At 42.4% G+C, this 18,053-nt stretch overlaps 5 protein-coding genes across 5 annotated transcripts; 1 reads left to right on the forward strand and 4 right to left on the reverse strand.

Annotated features, from left to right (window-relative positions):
• On the reverse strand, window positions 1–1,008 carry PCOAH_00013500 (Uncharacterized protein; the record flags this gene model as incomplete). Its single annotated transcript, XM_020058159.1, has 1 exon — window positions 1–1,008. The coding sequence occupies one exon, from the start codon at window positions 1,006–1,008 to the stop codon at window positions 1–3; it is 1,008 nt and encodes a 335-aa protein (XP_019913691.1).
• A 1,737-nt stretch (window positions 1,009–2,745) lies between these two features.
• Window positions 2,746–3,876, reverse strand: PCOAH_00013510 (Uncharacterized protein; the record flags this gene model as incomplete). The annotated part of the gene is made up of 2 exons (XM_020058160.1): window positions 2,746–3,240; window positions 3,463–3,876. The coding sequence occupies 2 exons, from the start codon at window positions 3,874–3,876 to the stop codon at window positions 2,746–2,748; spliced, it is 909 nt and encodes a 302-aa protein (XP_019913762.1).
• A 5,392-nt stretch (window positions 3,877–9,268) lies between these two features.
• PCOAH_00013520 (Uncharacterized protein) lies at window positions 9,269–10,402 on the reverse strand (the record flags this gene model as incomplete). The annotated part of the gene is made up of 1 exon (XM_020058161.1): window positions 9,269–10,402. The coding sequence occupies one exon, from the start codon at window positions 10,400–10,402 to the stop codon at window positions 9,269–9,271; it is 1,134 nt and encodes a 377-aa protein (XP_019913720.1).
• Window positions 10,403–12,214: 1,812 nt separating this feature from the next.
• PCOAH_00013530 (Uncharacterized protein) lies at window positions 12,215–13,192 on the reverse strand (the record flags this gene model as incomplete). Its single annotated transcript, XM_020058162.1, has 1 exon — window positions 12,215–13,192. One exon carries the CDS (start codon window positions 13,190–13,192, stop codon window positions 12,215–12,217), a length of 978 nt encoding a protein of 325 aa, XP_019913687.1.
• Window positions 13,193–14,887: 1,695 nt separating this feature from the next.
• PCOAH_00013540 (Uncharacterized protein) lies at window positions 14,888–17,998 on the forward strand (the record flags this gene model as incomplete). The annotated part of the gene is made up of 1 exon (XM_020058163.1): window positions 14,888–17,998. One exon carries the CDS (start codon window positions 14,888–14,890, stop codon window positions 17,996–17,998), a length of 3,111 nt encoding a protein of 1,036 aa, XP_019913641.1.
• Window positions 17,999–18,053: the final 55 nt, after the last annotated feature.

Here is an 18,053-nt window from a genome sequence, read left to right on the forward strand (position 1 = left end):
TCACATTTGCAAATACCTAGTCATATCGGATGAAAAACCGTTAAGCGTATCCGCAAGTTCTTCATTTTCCTGCAGCGAATTTGTCATGTACTGAACTAACTCTTCCACTTTTTCTTTCTTCTCATCAATGTCTGTGTATTCTTGTAAATGGATCATGTGTATAGTTTCATCATTTAGTAAGGAATTCAATCCCTGTTCCTCCGTGATTTCATCTGCCTCTCCGTCATTGTCATATCGATATACAATTTCTTCATCCTCATCGTCGTCATTGTTATCTACACCATCGTTGGGGTCGTTCTGTGTGCCCTCGTCATTTTCCTCATCCACATTATTATCATCACCATCATCGTAAATTTCGTCCAGAACTTCTTCTTCCACATCATTCACCGAGGTTTCCGCTTCCTTGTCAAGTTCTAGCGTGAGTTTTCCATTGTTAATAGGAGGGCTGGGTACTTCTTCTGTAGGAGGGTTTTCCGCGGGGTTCTGAGAATCTATCACTTGTTCCTGTTGTTGCTCCTGCTGTGGCGTTGCTGTATTTGCCGGTCCCGGTGGAAACAGAGGTTTCTCCCCACCTATGACTATGTTAAGGGCTGGCTTAACTACAGTGTTTAAAAATAACCGCGCCAGCGTTACGCTGAACGGGCGGGCACTGTCCGAACTGGCTGCATCACTTGTACCATCACCCGTACTATTAGTATCTCCTTCTGCGGTATCAGACCCTTCTTCCGTGTCCCCCTGTATGAGTGAATTTCCCAAAGTGGGTACCCCCGTCGAGCCCAGCACTGCCCCGCCATCGTGCCCAGGGGGTGTGTGGACGTTCTGATGAGTTCCGTTGTGTCCGCTTAACGTCTTTTGGCTCTGTTCACTGTCATCATTATTCGAGGCGCCACTCCTAAAACTAGGCTTCCCCGCATTGGCAACAACGTAACCTGGGACGCCCTTTTTGTAGAGGCAGAAATTTAAAAGGAAGACAAAGTAAAAAATGGCAAAGTCGGAAAATTTCCCCATATTTTCTACCTTCGGGAAAATTACACAAAAAGGTGGCGACCAAATGGGTAAAAGGGAAAATGGACAAGTGGGCTAATGCGCAAAAATTGTGCGGGAAAAAATTAGCGTCAATTTAGTTCCAGTCTTGGCGTCAAGTTGACACAACTTTGAGGAACTTTTTTTCCAAATTTTCCCAACGTACGCTCCCTTCTGTGTCACTCGAAACTCCGCAGAACAGTGGGTGATCCATTAAAACGGATAAATTCGCAGTTTGGAAAATTACGCAAAAAGGTGAAATAATTAAATTACCTTCCTGTTTTTTCGTAAATTCACGGAAAAGTTAACGCACTAATTTTAAATTGCTTGGGCTTCACTGTGTTGTAACATGGGAAAATTAGAAAAGGGGCTGTCAAAGCGTGAAAGTTGTTTAACCGTGGTAAGAAGTTCCTTTATTTTGCGCTAATTTCCCAACATTTTGCGAAGAAATAGGAAAAAAAAAAAAAAAAAAAAAGCATCTGGAAACGGGTTCATACAACAGCGTGTGTAACACACAACTGCCTAGCCGTCCTCCCAACAACACTTAAAGAATTTTTTTTTTTTCCCCTTTTTAATACATTGTTTTTATCGAACGTGGGGTAACACACACCCCACACGACAATCACTCCAATGGAGGAAACTTCTCCGAAACGGGAACATTAAATTTTGTGGAAATTTCTCATCCCTATGTAAACTTACGAACGCTTATTCACTTGTGTGCGTGCTAACGGCGGATCGGCGAAGACAGTCCCCATCTACACCATTTCCTACAGGTGTGGGAACCGTCTCCCAATTTGTTCCAGCGCAAATGTTTACTTATTCGCACCACTTTGTAACATTAGGCCACATTTGGACACATGCGCTAACAGAACAGTGTGCGAACAATTTTTTCTTTTTCTTTTTTTCTTTTCTTTCCCCCCCCTTTTGAAAGTGCAAAATTGCAACGATTTTCATGTCCCATTTTTTTTTTGTTTATGTTCCTTTCCTTGCAATGCGGAGAGGCGAAAAAAAGGTGTGCCAAAAATTGTAACATTTTTGTCAACGAAAAAAAAAAAAAATCACCTCTTATGAATTTCCCTTCCGTGGGTATTTCACTTCCATGGAGAATAATACCCCCATAAGCTTTAACGACAAAAAGTTGAAAAAAAAAAAAAAAAAAAAAAGACGATCGTGTTTTTTCCATTTTGTGCATATTTCCCGGGAAGAATAAAAATGTGTTAAAAATAGGGAGGTTTTTTTTTTTTTTTTTCCTTTTTACGTCCTGCGTTCTACCATGTAGTGTTCCGTGTGACTAAGGGAGGATGGCCAGATGCGCAAATCTGCGAACGTAAAAATGGGAGGTGCGTGTAGCTAAAATGAATGCATGCACACGTAGGAGCATTTCTGTGCCATTCAGCCCCAACAAACAGCCACCCAGGAAGGAACATATACCGAAACACAACCAAACGATCAAGCGAGGAGACAAAGCTGGGCTCTCCCCCATTCACGCCGATCGAGTCGAATCCGCCTCACAGAAAAGTTCACCCTCCCAGTATGCTCCAAACTTCAAGATGTTCTGACAGTTGAGCATAATTTATCCCTCAAGGAGTGGTCCTCGGCCATACTCGTCATTTCGTTCCACGAGGGGACTTCGTGAAAAGAATGGGGGATGCCACAAACTGTCACGAAATGCCATGAACTGTCACGAACTACCATGAACCTCCGCTAAGTGGCGCACCGGCCCTACTGATTCATTATCAGATCCGCTGCATCTGTCGTTAAGAACACGAGGATGCCCTTATAATCAGGGTCATACATTAATGCATGGAGCATATTTTTTAATATTTTGGTCGTCTTTTTTTTAATTCTGTGAATGTTTTTGTAGCATCTGATATTCAACCTGGATGTCAGGGTATCGGTGGGTACTTTTTTCTTCTGCCGTAATCTTCCCTCCTGGGTGCGTTTATTTTCGGTTCGTTTCCAATTAGAGTTCCTGTTCCAATTGGTAGTCCTCTTTTTCTTTCTTCCCTGTTCGCTGCTCTCATTGTCCCTTTCTTCATCCTCATTGTATTCATCTTCATTTTGCAAAGGCTCCTCTCCCCCTTTCTGCTTTTCCCGGTTTTCACTTAACTCTTCCTCATTCCACTGGGAAGTAAGCTTATTGGCTCTGTCTAGGTATTTACTTCTGTTGGGACCATCTTTTGGGGGAAAATTTCTTCCTTGATGAAGAACCCTAGGCTGACACATACATACAGGGATGGTAGCAGAAACGGATGATACTCTCTTACCCATCCTCTGATTGTTCTCTCCAGCGTATGAACCATCAGAATGAACTAAATAGTTACCATATACATACCCGCAGAAGTGGCTCCCACGCCAAGCACTGCCTGAATGAACTTCCCACCTAAGTGGAGAATTCCCTTTTTTTGTTTTTTCTTTTTGTTTTTTTAAATTTTGTACCTCTTTTTCGTCGTAATTAGAATGGTCGATCTGATCACGAAGGGGGGTACTCTCCTGTTGGGTTGCTCTATGGAAAGGTGCCTCCTTTTTTATGTCTCCAAAACTTTGATCAGAGTCCCATTTGGTAATTTCATCCCCGTGTTGCCTTTTCCCTGTATCATTTCCTATCAGAGCGTCCACAATTGCGTCAATGTCTGATGGTAAGTCTGTTTCTCCCTCCATATCGGTGCCCCAAATGGGACTCCACTCATCCACGTATAAACCACCCATTAGAGGACCTTTCCTTAAATGTGACTTCTCTACAATTACGTCACTCCACCCACTTTCGGACTCTATTTCCAGTGTTTTCCTTCCGTCACATAAGTGGTGGGGGGAGAGAAACAAATAGAAAGCGATACATAGCACTTTGAGCATTATGTTCCTCGTTCAAATGGAAAAGGGACGCATAAATTAAGACAAACTTTTTTTTTTTCACACCTGGTTGTGTGACATCTGCAATGTTTTCATGGAAACTGTCTTGTTGAGAGCGTTGTATGGTCCTATTCATACGCACGAGGGAAGAGGAAAAGTGGAAAAAAGGTCCAAAAAAAAAAAAAAAAATTACCTGCAACCCCTTCAGAAGAGTGAACCAAAACGCAGATTATGCATTTAGAAAAAAAGCTAATTACAAAAACTGCACATAAATAACTGTGATTTCCATTTGATACTCATTTTGGGTGCACAATTTTGATTAAAAAAACATTTTAGTTTTCCCTCCTTCGGGTCAGACTAAATCAGTTGTTTTAAAAGCCTACTGGAGATCTCCTGCCCATTTGTCTCCTTAAGTGGGCGTCCTGCTTATTCCTGCGTGAGCGACTGCCCCACTGAGAACGGTCACCCTGTTGGGCAATTTGCATGCGGCTCGAACCACTCCCTAATTACGTGCAACCCGTCCTAGCAAATGTAACTCTTATCGAGCACCTCCACTTTTTAATTTTCCAAACGGGGCCAACCTATCGATTGGGAAAAAGAAAAAGAACAGTTAAGAAAAAAGTGTGCAATTCGTCGTGACGGGTAGAATGAGCTTCATCATTAAGTTCACTTCATTTTGTCTTTCTAGATCCTGTGTGTGGGGGGAGCCTACATGCAAACTACGCAGCGAAATTGTTTCCTCATTTCGAACCCCCTCCCCGAACGTTCCCTTAAGGGACATTATTTCAGGCGATTAACTGTGTAGCGAAAACAAAAAATATATATACCAAACGGGGGAGGGTCACCTTTGGGAAGTACACCACATAGGCTGAGACAAAGTGCACTGCTCCCCATCTCGTCAAGTGAAAATAAATTGGGCAAATTATTCAGCCAGTTTTTTTTTTCTTTTAACTGAGCAGCTGTTCATTTTTAATTTCCCCCCAAATGAATTACAACTCCATCGACATAAAACGATTTTTCCATGTGTCGTGTGAGGAACCACTTCCCCGTTTTACAAATAGGCTCAGTACGGATGATCCGCACGAGACACGCACTTATTCTAACTTGATATCCCATGCATTGCACGAAATGATTTCCCCATTGGAGGGACAAAAAAGGGGGAAAAAAAAAATTACTTCAATTTAATTGGTACCCATATCCGTCTGATCATCGCATTGATGAATTTTCCTTTTTTTACAATTCACGTGTGTTGTTCTTATTGAAAATTAACCCCAATTGGTTTGTCCCAACCAGCGCAGGCAGTAAATTTTATTACCCCCTACGAAAGTTATTTTCATAAAAAAAAAAATTATTTTAAAATTTGCTCACCTCACAGTTGTTTTGTAAAAGACTTTTTTTTTTTTTTTTTTTTTTTTCCCATCATGTGTGTATCACTTGTTGGGTGACAAATTGGGGGCCTATTTATTGGCAGCATATTTTTTTATGCGCCACTAGGGAAAATCGCCCAAGGGATTTATTATGCGAACCGATTTGCTCACGCGAGTCCATGTGTTCATACACAATAGCGCCAAAACAGGTTATCCTAACATGAGGATGAATTGCGAAATATCGTCAGATAAATTCTTGATGGTGTCATCGATTGAGCTATTATCATCGTCCAGTAAATTCAGCAAAGTGTTCACGAAGGCTTCAGCTGACTTCTTACTCTGCACATTGTCCTTGTACTTTTCCGCAAGAGCACTATGGATGACGGCTTCGCTGATTAGTGGTTTAGGCCCTACATTAGCATTATCCGGGTTGTTTGGCTCCGTTGGATTTGTTTGCGCGTTCTGCGTTTCTGTTATCTGTTGCTCATTTTCTTGGACTTCAATTTCGTCCTCCTCTTCTTCTTCATCATCTTCAACCTCCACGTCTACATCGTCATAGTTTGCGTTATCAGTTTCTCCCCCTTCTTCCGTTTCGTCTTCCTGAGCATCCTCCTTCTCCACGTCGTCCTGTACTTCCATTTCCACCAACACTTCTTCCTCCTTCGGACTGATATCCTTATTCAGGTCACTGATATTTACTTCCTCTAAGCTGTTAGGGGTTGCTGGACCTGCTGGACCTCCATTTTGTCCACCCCCTCCTTGTACAGTTACTTCTGTTGTTGGTGTCAATGTTCCTGAAGCTGTCACTGGATCAGTAACTTGAACTGAATTAGAATTAATGGAAGTAGAATCAGGTACCTGAGGGGAAGGTTCTGCATCATGGGAGGGTCCAGCTGCGGATGCATTAGTGGCAGTACCCCCCACACCACCAACACTACTAGTGGTACTACCAGGAGTACCGGATGAACCTGCTTGATGAGGATTGGGGTCTGGTTTAGGTTTTGGTGGATCATTCATATTGCCAGCTTCAACGTATGCATAGGTGAGATTATCGTCTGTTAAAGGATTCTTTAACTTTGCCTGATCTGAGAAGTAAAATAGGGAAAATGATTTCAGTATAATAAGGAATGATGGAAACTTGAATAATGCGTGCACCCTTATGCATCCTCGTGCGCCCTTTTCCCTTTATTGTACTTTCAGGTGTACCTTATGGTGTATACTCCCGGAAGTGCTCACTTCCTTAGAACGGCAATTCTTTCTGTACTCTTACCATTCGTTGGTCCTGTAGAATCAGTGACACCTGTACTAATGGAGTCTGGTCTAGGGCTACCAGTATTTTGGTTACCACTGTTCTGGTCAACACCGGGATTAACATTTTGTTCTGTTTGAGAATGGGGGAGCTGGGTTTGAGGAGTATCACCCGCAGCTGGACTAACGGCTCCGGGAACCCCTGCACCTGGTACTACCGGGATACCTGTTCCAGGGACACCAACTCCTGGAACACCACCTACCCCTGGAACACCAGGTACCACACCACCAGCACCTGGAGCAACCCCTACTCCTGGAGCAACTCCTACTCCAGGGGCAACACCTACCCCCGGAGCAACACCAACTCCTGGTGCCACCCCTACCCCTGGAGCAACTCCTACCCCAGGTGCAACTCCTACCCCAGGTGCAACTCCTACCCCAGGTGCAACTCCTACCCCAGGTGCAACTCCTACCCCAGGTGCAACTCCTACTCCTGGTGCAACACCTACGACACCACTAGCTTGTACACCTAAAAAGTGAGTAAGAAGAGGGAAAGGAGGGGGAAAGGGAAGGTTAATTATGTATGATCGGTAGCAGTTAGAGGAGTAGTGGTCTGTGCACTCGGGGGTATAGGTGCTTCTCTCCTTTTTTTTTTGTATGTTTAATAATAGTTTTGGATTATACATATATGTTACCTTGTAAACCTGTCGTGGCTCCGGATGTTCCTTCTGCAGGTGGAGTTTCTTGTTGTGGTTGTTCATCATTACCTAAGAAGTAAATAATAGTTATCAGTGATATATGTAATCATGGATCACTGAAACCGAGGAATGTTGTTGGGTGTACTGAGGATGTAGATGCTTCCTGTAGTGGATTACCTCCTTCTTTTATCCTTACCTGTTGCATGCCCTGTAGGAACAGTGGAATCTGAACCGAACGCCACTACCTCATTGTCATTCCCCTGCACGGAGAACCACCCCCCATGCTGCTTCTTCAAATTTGGATGTCCCTCGACCCCTCCATGACCAGCCAAATTCCCAGCCTGTCCAAACCCATTTCTCAAATTCGTTTTTATCTGATTTGAGTTGGTTACCTTTGCAAAATTTAAGTAAATTAAAATGTTCCAAAGGGAAAGGTAAAAGGGGATCTTCCAAATGGCCTTCATTTTAACTCCTTCTTAATTACTACACGTGTGGAAACAAAAAAGGGAATAAGATGCTTAGAGGTGCATAGCTTCTTACGAATAGTTACACCCCGCACACACATACAGGGGGGTGAGTTGTTTATGTACCGCGTTGGTATGCAACTCGCTTACGTTAACAGACGAGTCGCCTCAGGTGAATCGGGAGGGCGAACACAATGGGCCAGATTCAATTTCGCGGGGTGCACCAACCGGTCTAGCGGGATGAAACTGGCCCCACGGCGAAAAAAAAAAAACACAAAGTAGCAAAATAAAATAGAGAAAGAAAATACAGTAATAAGATGACAAAATAAAAATTAGCTAGAATTGTTCAGGACTAGCCAAACCGACTAGAACTTGCAAAAAAAAAAAAAAAAAAAAAAAATTTAGTTTAACGCACGCAGTCGCCAGGCCATCATCCGGTTGAACGATCGCACTGGACTGGGGTAGTGACAAACAATCTGAAAGTTCACACCAAAAAGAGAGAAATGTTTCCCTCCGCTTGATGGAAAAGGACGCGTTTTCTTTTCTTTTCTTTTCTTTTCTTTTTTTTTAAACTTCTTTTCCCCTTGGGTAGTTGTAAAAGTGGGGCATTTTTCAGTCTGCTGTGTCTGTCTGTTTGTCTGTTCGTTTTTTTTTTATCTTTTTTGCGCACAATTATCATCACACTATTGTCGCTACCTCTGGGAACGTAAAGATGGGAATGTAAAAGGGGGAACGAATAATCGAATGGGTGCGGCGTCAAATAGGTGCACCGTTAAAATGTGTGAAGCGTTAACTGGGTAGCGCGCCAAACGGAGCGACGATTCACACTTTGGTTCACCATTAAAAACTCCTTCATTGGAACACCTTAAGTGAGTTAAAAGGGTACACAACCAGTCGAAAGGTTGTCCTTTTTATTTTATTTTATTTTTGCCATCTCTTCTTCCCTTGCAATATTTAAAGCGGACACACTTTAACCGATCCGTATTTTTGCGCACACACTCGTAGTGCTCTCTTCTAACAAGCATGGTGTGAGAAACTGCTTTGTTAGACATTTTTAGGGAACACACATGTGGAACATGTACAACTCAGCAGTTCACACTTAGTGAAAAGGGAAGGCGCTTCTCCAAATGAAGAATGTGCGCAAAGGGGAATGTGCATTTGGCATAATAAAAAAAAAAAAGTTTGTTATTTTGACCTAATTGTTTGTGTACCTATTTTTGCCTTTTTCTATTTACTGTGCCTGTTCCGTTTTTTCCCGGCACCTTTTTTTCATCCTTTTTCTTCCATTTTTCCTCTATTTTACTTCTTCCCCATTTTTACCTCCCTAACAAATTAACAAAAAACCAATTTCGCACATCCCCCTACTTACACACCTTTTCGAAATTTTTTAAAATGCTTAATGAATGAGCTGTCTAGCTAAAGCGAGTTTCGAAACTTTTGTGACTGCGCAAGTTTTACAGAAAAAAAAAAAAATAAAAGTGAGCTGCGAAGGGTGCATACCATTCTGTGTAACCCCTGGCTAATAGATGCAGCAAAAAAAAAAAAAAAAAAAAAAGAATTTTCCATTTTGCTAAAGGGTTTACATAGTTCGCTACGTAACACCTTAACGTGGAATAAATCATGCAACCCCATTTCCCTCGTCCATGTTATTTAAAAAGTATTGAGCCATGTCCTGTGCTAACACTTTGACGGACTCGTCAACTTCGTTATCTTCCTTCAGCATGGTCACCAAGCCGTCCACTAAATTCTCGTTTTCTGTTTTAGTATTACCAATTTCGCTGTTGTCTGTTGCGGTGTCATTGGATGGGATCAATGTATTATTTCCCTCTGCACCCTCATCATCCTGTGCATCCTTTTCATCCTCTTCACTTTCCTCTTCACTTTCCTGTTGTTGCCCATTTTCATCGACCACCTGGTCATCTCCCTCATCATCATTTTCCTCCGAAACGGTTTCTTCCTTATCTTCAACCTGGCTGAGGCCGCTATACATTTCATGCATAATTCTTTGGGCCTCCTCCGGATCTTCTGTCAATATTAGGGGGTCCTGTTCTACCTGCGTTCCCTCCTCTTCAGGTTCTTGTACGGAATTCACACCGTCAACAGCTTCGACGGGGGAGGCATCACTCGGTTCTGCATCGGCTACGGGCGTATTCTGCTCAGATTCCTGATTTTGCTCTTCTACAGTGGCCACTGAGGGGGAGGATGGAACTTCACTTTGTTCGGTTTGCTGCTCTGCCGCAGGCAAGACACCAGGTGCAGCGTCCACACTTCCTCCTGTTTGCTCCTTTTCACATTCCTTCTCACATGCATCACATGCATCACATGCTGGGCTTCCTGAACAATCATCGCCTTTGCAGTTCTCCTCAACGACACAGCCCTCTGGACATGCATTATCGCAGTCACAACTTTCTGGGCATTTGTTTTCACATTCTGTGCATTTGCTTTCACAATCTGTGCATTCGCTTTCAGAATCTGTGCATTCGCTTTCAGAATCTGAACATTTGCTTTCACATTCTGTGCATTCAGTTGAAGTAGGTGTATTACAGTCACTGCAATTTTCTTGCTGGGTTACCTCCTCATCTTCCGGCATCACTGGGGGGTCCGAAAACCCCGTCACGGCAGTCCTCAAATTCGGCTTCCCCAATTCTTTGACCTCCACATTCTGGACGCCGTCGACATTTCCTTCCGTTTCCGCGCATGCAAACTGCTTCACACAAAATAAACAGAAAATTAGGTACACGCTGCTTTTCATCTTGTTATTTCGTGATGGGAAATTCTGATTTGTGGAATTTTCGCAAAGTAGCAAAGTATCGAAAAGTTCTGTTCAAATGATAGACCCGTCTAAAGTGCAGTTTTGGAAATATTCACAAGTGGTACAGAATGGAATGATCGCTTGGTGATTTCGATTTTGGCTATTTGCCTCTGTTTTTGCAAAACTTTTTTTGTTAAAAAAAAAAAAAAAAAAAAAAAAAAAAAAAAAAAATTAATAAACTAGCCAAAACTAGCGCAACGAAATTTACACCTTGAGCAGCGTGTTTCAATTAATTTTGGAAAATTCTGCAGAAGTGAGAAGTAAGCGGATTGTTACAAATCAGAAATGTCTGCTCCTTCGACGCACGCTAATTACCGCCCATCAATAACACACACACACATGTGTGTAAAGGGTGTACAGACAGAGGAGCGCGTTCCCCCGGACATTTGCAAAAAACGTGGCCATGTCTTGCCATTTTGCACACTGAGATTGGGAACCGCGGAAAATTAACCACAGAGGAAAAAAAAAAAACGGAAATCTTTCAACAGAAAAGTGAAACAAATTTCACAAAAAGAAAAACATCAGAAACGAAAACAGTGCAACACGAGAGAGCCTCTTCACAGCGAAATTAACTGACCGGAGGAGACGCTTTCCCCCACATAATTTTTTTGCCTTTCCAAATGTGCAATTTTAATCGTTGTCTGATTTTCCAACATGCAGATGTCAATTCGACGCTGCTTAATTTTTCCTTACACAACTTTTAAATCAGAAAAGGAAAATTTTCCACAAATTGGAAAATTTAATTACGGCTAGCCAAAATGAAAGTCGTCATTCTGCTGTTTTCCTTCTGTCTGTTTTTTTTTTTTTTTTTTTTCTGTGGAGGAAAACCCCCCTACTGTTGGGTACACCAAAAATTAATTACACCTTAAGCAACGGCGTTAACGTCCCTTCGGTTCCCACATTTTAATTTTTGCCAAGTGAACGCATTTTGCCAGTAGGGGAAATTTTCCTTTCAGCATTAATTGTCATTCCGTGTGGACCATTTTTTCTCACTTTTTACAAAACGAGCAAACTGTTCCCGATTTACTAACATGTCAACACCGCGATGGAAAAGGAGCAAATCTTCGCTACACAGTTTTCTTAATCACTCTGATCAATGTGCTGAGGTGGGAGTAGTCCCTTCCCCCGGGTGGTCAGTCGTTTGTGTGAACTTCCCCCCACAATGGGTACACACTGCTGTGGAGTAAAAAGGTGAAACTGTTCATGAGGATAGTATAAACAAGTATACAAAACACCTGAACAACGCGACACGTGCATTCATCCACTCATCCATCACGCCTTCCACAATTCACCAACATGAAACGCAAACGGAAGGATCCGCTTCTTTACATCATGTAGGAAGTTGCTATTCTGTCCGTCCCCCTTTTTCGCGCACTTTCAAACGCCCATTGGGTAAGCAATATCATTCGTTAATTACACGTGCTGGGATATTTTACAAGAGGACTGTCACTACGTACATATAGTTTTATAAGAGTGCTATGAATAGCCACCTGTTAGACAAGCCTCCATTTTGCGTAACTGCAAATGCGGGGCAGTTCCCCATTTTTACAACTTTTGAGATTTCCATTTTTTTCATTCTATTGATGCAAATGAGGGTCACATAGTGGGAAGGAAGGAACAAACATTACTTGCACTTCTCAGTTGCGTATGCAATGGAAAACACAAAACGAACATTAACATTCTTCTCATAACAACCTGCTGCACTTTGTGTAAAACACTCCTATTAGATATGCCTCTATAAATATGAATGACTCATGGCGAGTTTCCCTTCTGGGTGTTTAAATCAGTGGTGAAAAATTCAATCAAGTCTTGGGCCAACATTCTTACTTCATCATTATCTCCGCTTTCATCTAGCATGCTAATCATCGTTTCGACTAAAGTACTTGCTTCCTTCTTAATGTCATTCGTATTTTTATAATCCTCTATGAGCAGATCGTTTTCCTTGGCATCACTTGTTGGAACTGAGCGTTCTGCTTCTTCCCTTTCTTCCGCTTCGTCTTCGGCGTCTTCATCATCGCCAATTTGGTAGTCTCCGTCATCATCATCATCATCGTCATTTTCTTCTTCTTCTTCCATTGGAGATGGTTCTCTTCCCGCATGCAGGTAGAACCTCTCACTATTGTCATCACCCCTGTTTTCCACCAAGTTGTTCTTGTTGACCTGATCTTCGTGAACCCCCTGAAGGGTTGACGCATCTCTCCTCTTTTCTTCCTCGTTCTTCGTATAGTAACTACCCCTTTCATCATTATAACTGGAAGTACGTGCGGCGTCTGCTACGTTCACCACGTCTGTATCCATCACTTCAGTGTATACCTCATCATCGTCTTCCACCTCAGTGTCCACTTCCTCACCATCTACTTCTCCATCGTTCAACTCATCATCGCCCCCTGGGGTTACCAGATCCGCAGAGTTCACACTTTCTTCATGCACCTCATTTTTCACAACGTCCTTGTCACCCTGCTCATCCAAGGGACCTTCCTCCGTTCCGTCCTTCCCCACATGTGCGTCCAACACATTCTTCCTGGAACTGTCCTCCTTCACCTCCACATCACCATTGCATGCTTTGTATTCTCCGATGCCCTTCTCATCACTCGAACAGTTGCTACCCACTGAACCGGTTGTTAAATTATTAAGTGTGTGACTCACAATTCTTCCACTAGCCAATTTGTACTCACGCTTAAGTATCAGCAGGACGAGGAAGGAAAACGAAATGTGGATTATGCTTCTCATTTTCGTAAGCGATACGTTGGGAAAAAAAAAAAAAGAATATTCCTATCGAATGTGGATTAACTTATAGGAGTACCAATTATGATGTTTTTTTTTTCTTTTTTCGTGGTGATAAAAAAGAGATTATTTGTTTTTCCCTTAAAATGAGCTTCCCGATCAGTTGTTTATATATATATATGTGTCCTTTTATTTAATTCTTATATAAAAAAAAAAAAGTTCCACTTTGACAACTGTAACAAGGTGAATGTGCCAGGGGTGATCTGCACACTTTTTATTTCACAAACATTGCCGCATGCCATTTGTAATATCTTCGAATTATACCTTGCAAAGTGCTTACACAAGAAAAAAGGAACACACTCGTAAGTGAACAACGTATCCATGGTGGGGAGCACCAAATTGTGTCACTTGTTTCTTCACCGTTGTTCAGTATTTTCCAATCTACACATGTCGCCCTGACTGCTTCCCCCCGTACAGGTCGTTCTTTTTTTTTTTTTTTCTTTTTAAAACCGGTAAAAATAAAACAAAAAATGCTTTAACCCCTATGCATGCTAAAAAATAAACTCCACCTTCGGCCCATAAAAAATGCCTTTTTCAAATTTGTTCTACCTTAACTACTTGACAACACATTGCTAAGCAGGCGTACTCATGGAGGTTTGGGGGGAACAGCAAAAGGGAAACGAAAAAAATAGCAAAAGGACACTTTAAATGCACTTCCAATGGACTTGCAAACATGTGCCTTTTTTTTTTACACTTTCCCAAATTGACAAAAAGTGGCAAGTGGACTATGCTGCATTAGAGGTAGACCACTATATGAAAAAAAAAACAAAAATAAAGTACAAATACAAATACAAAAATGTGCACAAATGAGTAACAGCGCGTATGCGTTCTCTTCCAGGCTGCTGTTCACACCAAAAGGTAGCCATGCAAACTGCTTCTGAATTGTTCTTCCCCATTTTATGTCCTCCTTGCAGTGTATCTTTCCCATTCGAATTGTATTAGCCCCCTTTGCGCCAAGTGGTGAATCCGTTTTTCAAGCCAGTTAGAGAGAGGCCCCCGTTGACAATCTATGCGCAAGGAGGCTGTTCTACGTGCGAAGGGAAAAAATTCACATGCGTTTATGTACCTACGTGTAGCTCCTTTTCACTTCCTCTCTGTTCCATTTTTTTGAATATTTTTTTAAAAACTAAAGAGGGCAACCCCGCAAAACAACTGCGAAGGTTGTGGTGCCTTCTTCTAATTATTCATCCTAAAAAATAAGGCAAACGGAGGAGAATATGCTAAGAGAGTGGAACATATATATTGCTACTTATATGCGTATATTTTCTTTCCCCTGCTGAGTGACTAACAGATGTGGCACCCACTAAAAACTGCCGCTTCGTTTATGGTAAAATAATTATAGGGAACCCCCACCCCATTCCTTCTCCACGGTTTTTACGTTTTTCCCCCTTTTTAAAATTCCCCCACCGTATACACACTAAAATGCTACATTTTTCTGTACTGCCAAAATTGTATTTTGTCCTTTGCTTAGCAGATGCTGTAGCTCAGTTGCGATAGACCATTCCTGCCTTACAATTCATATATACATATATGTACACATAAAAAAAAGAATAATAATAAATAGTCCCCTAGTTTAAATGCATACGTGTGGACATACGCAGCAATTGCTATCCTGTTTATCCGCGCGACTATACCACCCCCATGACCGAAACAAGTGAAGAAAATTTCCCCTTCGCCAAAAACCATGGCATCGATTACCTCTTTAGAAAAAACATCCACAGGATGGACGGCATCCAAGGGAAAATAAAAACCATCTACGAAGACTTCCATGTGCATGAAATTACGAGAAACAACAACATCCTGTACTTGGAACAGCTCATACATGCAGAAAAAATTAATCGAATTATTCACCAAAATGAGGAAGACGAGAGGGACAAACTAATAAGGAGCATTTCCAAAACGGAGTTACACCTGCATGTGCTAGCCAAGTATGTAAACAAAAATAATGTAGAAACGTTCAAGCAATTTCTTACCCTGTTACACGACATATATCAGTTAAAGTTAAAGGGGGAGGCAACAAGGGATAACTTGAAGAAAGTATCCATTCCGTACTGTCTCTTTACACACCTGGATGGGATGCCTCCTTTGGGGGAGTCCCCTTTAGATGAAAATGGGGATGCCATTCGAGGTGAAAACACTTTTGGTAGTGATGGCCCTCCCACTGAGGAACCCACAGACGGAAGCAAAGCCGCGCGAAAAAACATCCACAAGGTTATAAGGCAATATTACCCATTTCTCTTGACGGAGACGAAAAATGTTCCCCAGAGCGAAAGTGTCCTTTCTCATGGAAATATACTACAAGGAAATGCCAACAGTTATAACAACCATGACAATAACTGTGTAGAGTTGATTAAAGAAGAAAAGGCCGACGTACACATCAGCGCCATACAAATTTACCCATCCTTTAATTGTCTAAAAACTATTCTACCACAGGATATATTTAACAAATTAAAAGGAAATGCGAAGAAATCTCGGTTCAGCCAAAACGACGAACTGGAAAATGTTATCTGCCAAAAGTTGGACCAAATGGAAGAAAAAAAAAAAATCAAAAATTTTCCTGAACAGGTTAGCCAGTTTTACCGGGAAGAATTTGCCGAGGAAGACTTGGACACTGCAAGGGGATTCCTCGAAAATAAGAGGAGGAAAATTGAGTGCGAGACTTTGTCTCACAGTTCCGATGGTAAGTGCACAGAAGGGATGAACACCCTGGGGGCGAATAAAAACGTCCAAGGGGAAGCGCATATCGAAGCGCACATCGAAGCGGAAGGAACGGGCACCACTGCCAACCTTCGTGAGGGTCTCCCGCGTGACGATTCAAAGGACAAGGTGCAGGAAGGAGACCCCCCAAAAGTGACCACCCCAACATGGGAGGAAGAGGGTATTGGTCCCAGCGGAAATGTTTCCCCCTCCCGTGTTAGTAAAAACGGTGACACGGGTCACACCGATTGCAAACAGCTCAGCCACGATGAAGATGCCGAAAGCGCTGCAGGGGAGAACTTCCTGGACAAACTAAACAATCATAGGAAGAGGAAGAGCGAACAGAAAAAGGGAAAGAAGTACCTGCATTTCAATCTGTACAAAGAGAACAAAGACATATGTGAAGTGCTGCATAAAATAAAAGTAAATTTAAAAAAAAAAAACGGAGACATATCATACTGTGGGATTAAGGACAAGAGGGGAATAACGGTACAGAGGTTTTGCATTCATAAGGCGAAGAAGATTGACTTGTTTAGGCTGATAATGGGGGGGGATTGTGATAATCGCGGTAGAGGTGGCAATAAAAGTGCTGGTACGGGTGGCTCCCCCTCCTGGTGCAACAACGTCTACGTGTCGAACCTGAGTTACAGAAAAAGAAAACTCTCCCTGGGTGATTTAAAGGGGAACTTCTTCAAGGTGCTAATTAGGGGCGTGGAGGACACCTCGGAGGAAAAATTCCTTGCCCTCGCCAACAATTTTAGGAAGACAGGATTTGTGAACTACTTCGGCCACCAACGGTTTGGAAGTAAGAAAATAAAAAATTACGAAATTGGTATTTGCATATTGAAGAAGAATTACAAGCAGGCCCTCTTCCACGTGATTGAGAATGCCGGGCTGGACAGCTCCAAGAAGGGTCGCCTCATTGAATACTTGAACGAGTTGGACGCAACAAACTGGGTAGGAGACAAAGATGAGTTACATGCGTGGAAAGACGAGAAGGAAGATCAGGCAGGAGGCCCAACCGAACACATTGAGGACGCCGCTGTGCCTCCAAATTGCGAAAAAAAAACCTTTTTTAAAAAAAAAAAAGAAAAAAAAATGAACGGAACAACACACACAAACGCAAGAGAGCAGCAAAACCAACTTCCGAAAGAAATCTCCGAAATAATAAACTCCATTTCGAGTCACTCCCATGTAGAAAAAACAATTTTGTGCTCCTTAAAAAATGATAAAAAATTTAAAAATGCCTTCATGAATTTACCCAAGGATATATTTTCCCTCTTCATACATTCTGCGCAAAGTCTCATATTCAACGTACTGGCGGATCTTCGAATGAAGAAGTATGGCTTTGGTGTTGTTGTCGGCGACCTTATTGAGGCCAATCGTAAAAATGAAGAAGTCCTAACCAGTGATAATTCCACTGAGCATGACTCAGATAACTCGGAAAGTGATGAACCTTCATACGAAACGAATATAATCCAAGTGACAAGTGAGAATATTTCTCTGTACGATATTTACGATGTCGTTTTACCTTTACCTGGAGATAAGAATTTTGTGTTTCCTCCAAACCTGACTGAAGAATACAAATCTGTGTTGAGCAGTCTGCACTTATCGTTAGATGATTTTAGATCCGAAAAGAATTTCTTCAGCGCACCCGGCGGTTATCGAAAGGTCGTTGTGAAGCCTCGTCATTTCAAGTCCCTTTTTATTAAAAGTGACGCAGCGGGTGGGGGCAAAATTCCCTTCATACGGAGTGATTTGAGCAGGTTGGTTGAGCAAGAGGGCAACTCAGCTGCCAACACGATGACCAATACCGTGGCCAGTTCAGTTGTGATGAATGAAGAGCAAAACGGGGACGCCGCTAATCCCGCTGCTGCAATGCACATGGGGGACGAAATGCACAGACACATCACCTTCGTCCAGAGTGACGCCTACCACGAGCACTTAATTAAGGAGGTACCCAACTACCGAACGACGGCTTCCGTCCTTTTGACTTGCTCCCTGCCCAAATCGTCCTACATCACGGTGGCTCTCCTGGAGGTGCTGAACAGTTAGGCGGTGCATCAACAGGGTAGTTAGCCACTTGGCCACTTGAAAGCTACATGAATAA

Source organism: Plasmodium coatneyi, chromosome 6, assembly GCF_001680005.1.
Source record: "Plasmodium coatneyi strain Hackeri chromosome 6, complete sequence".
Taxonomy (NCBI): Eukaryota; Apicomplexa; class Aconoidasida; order Haemosporida; family Plasmodiidae; genus Plasmodium; species Plasmodium coatneyi.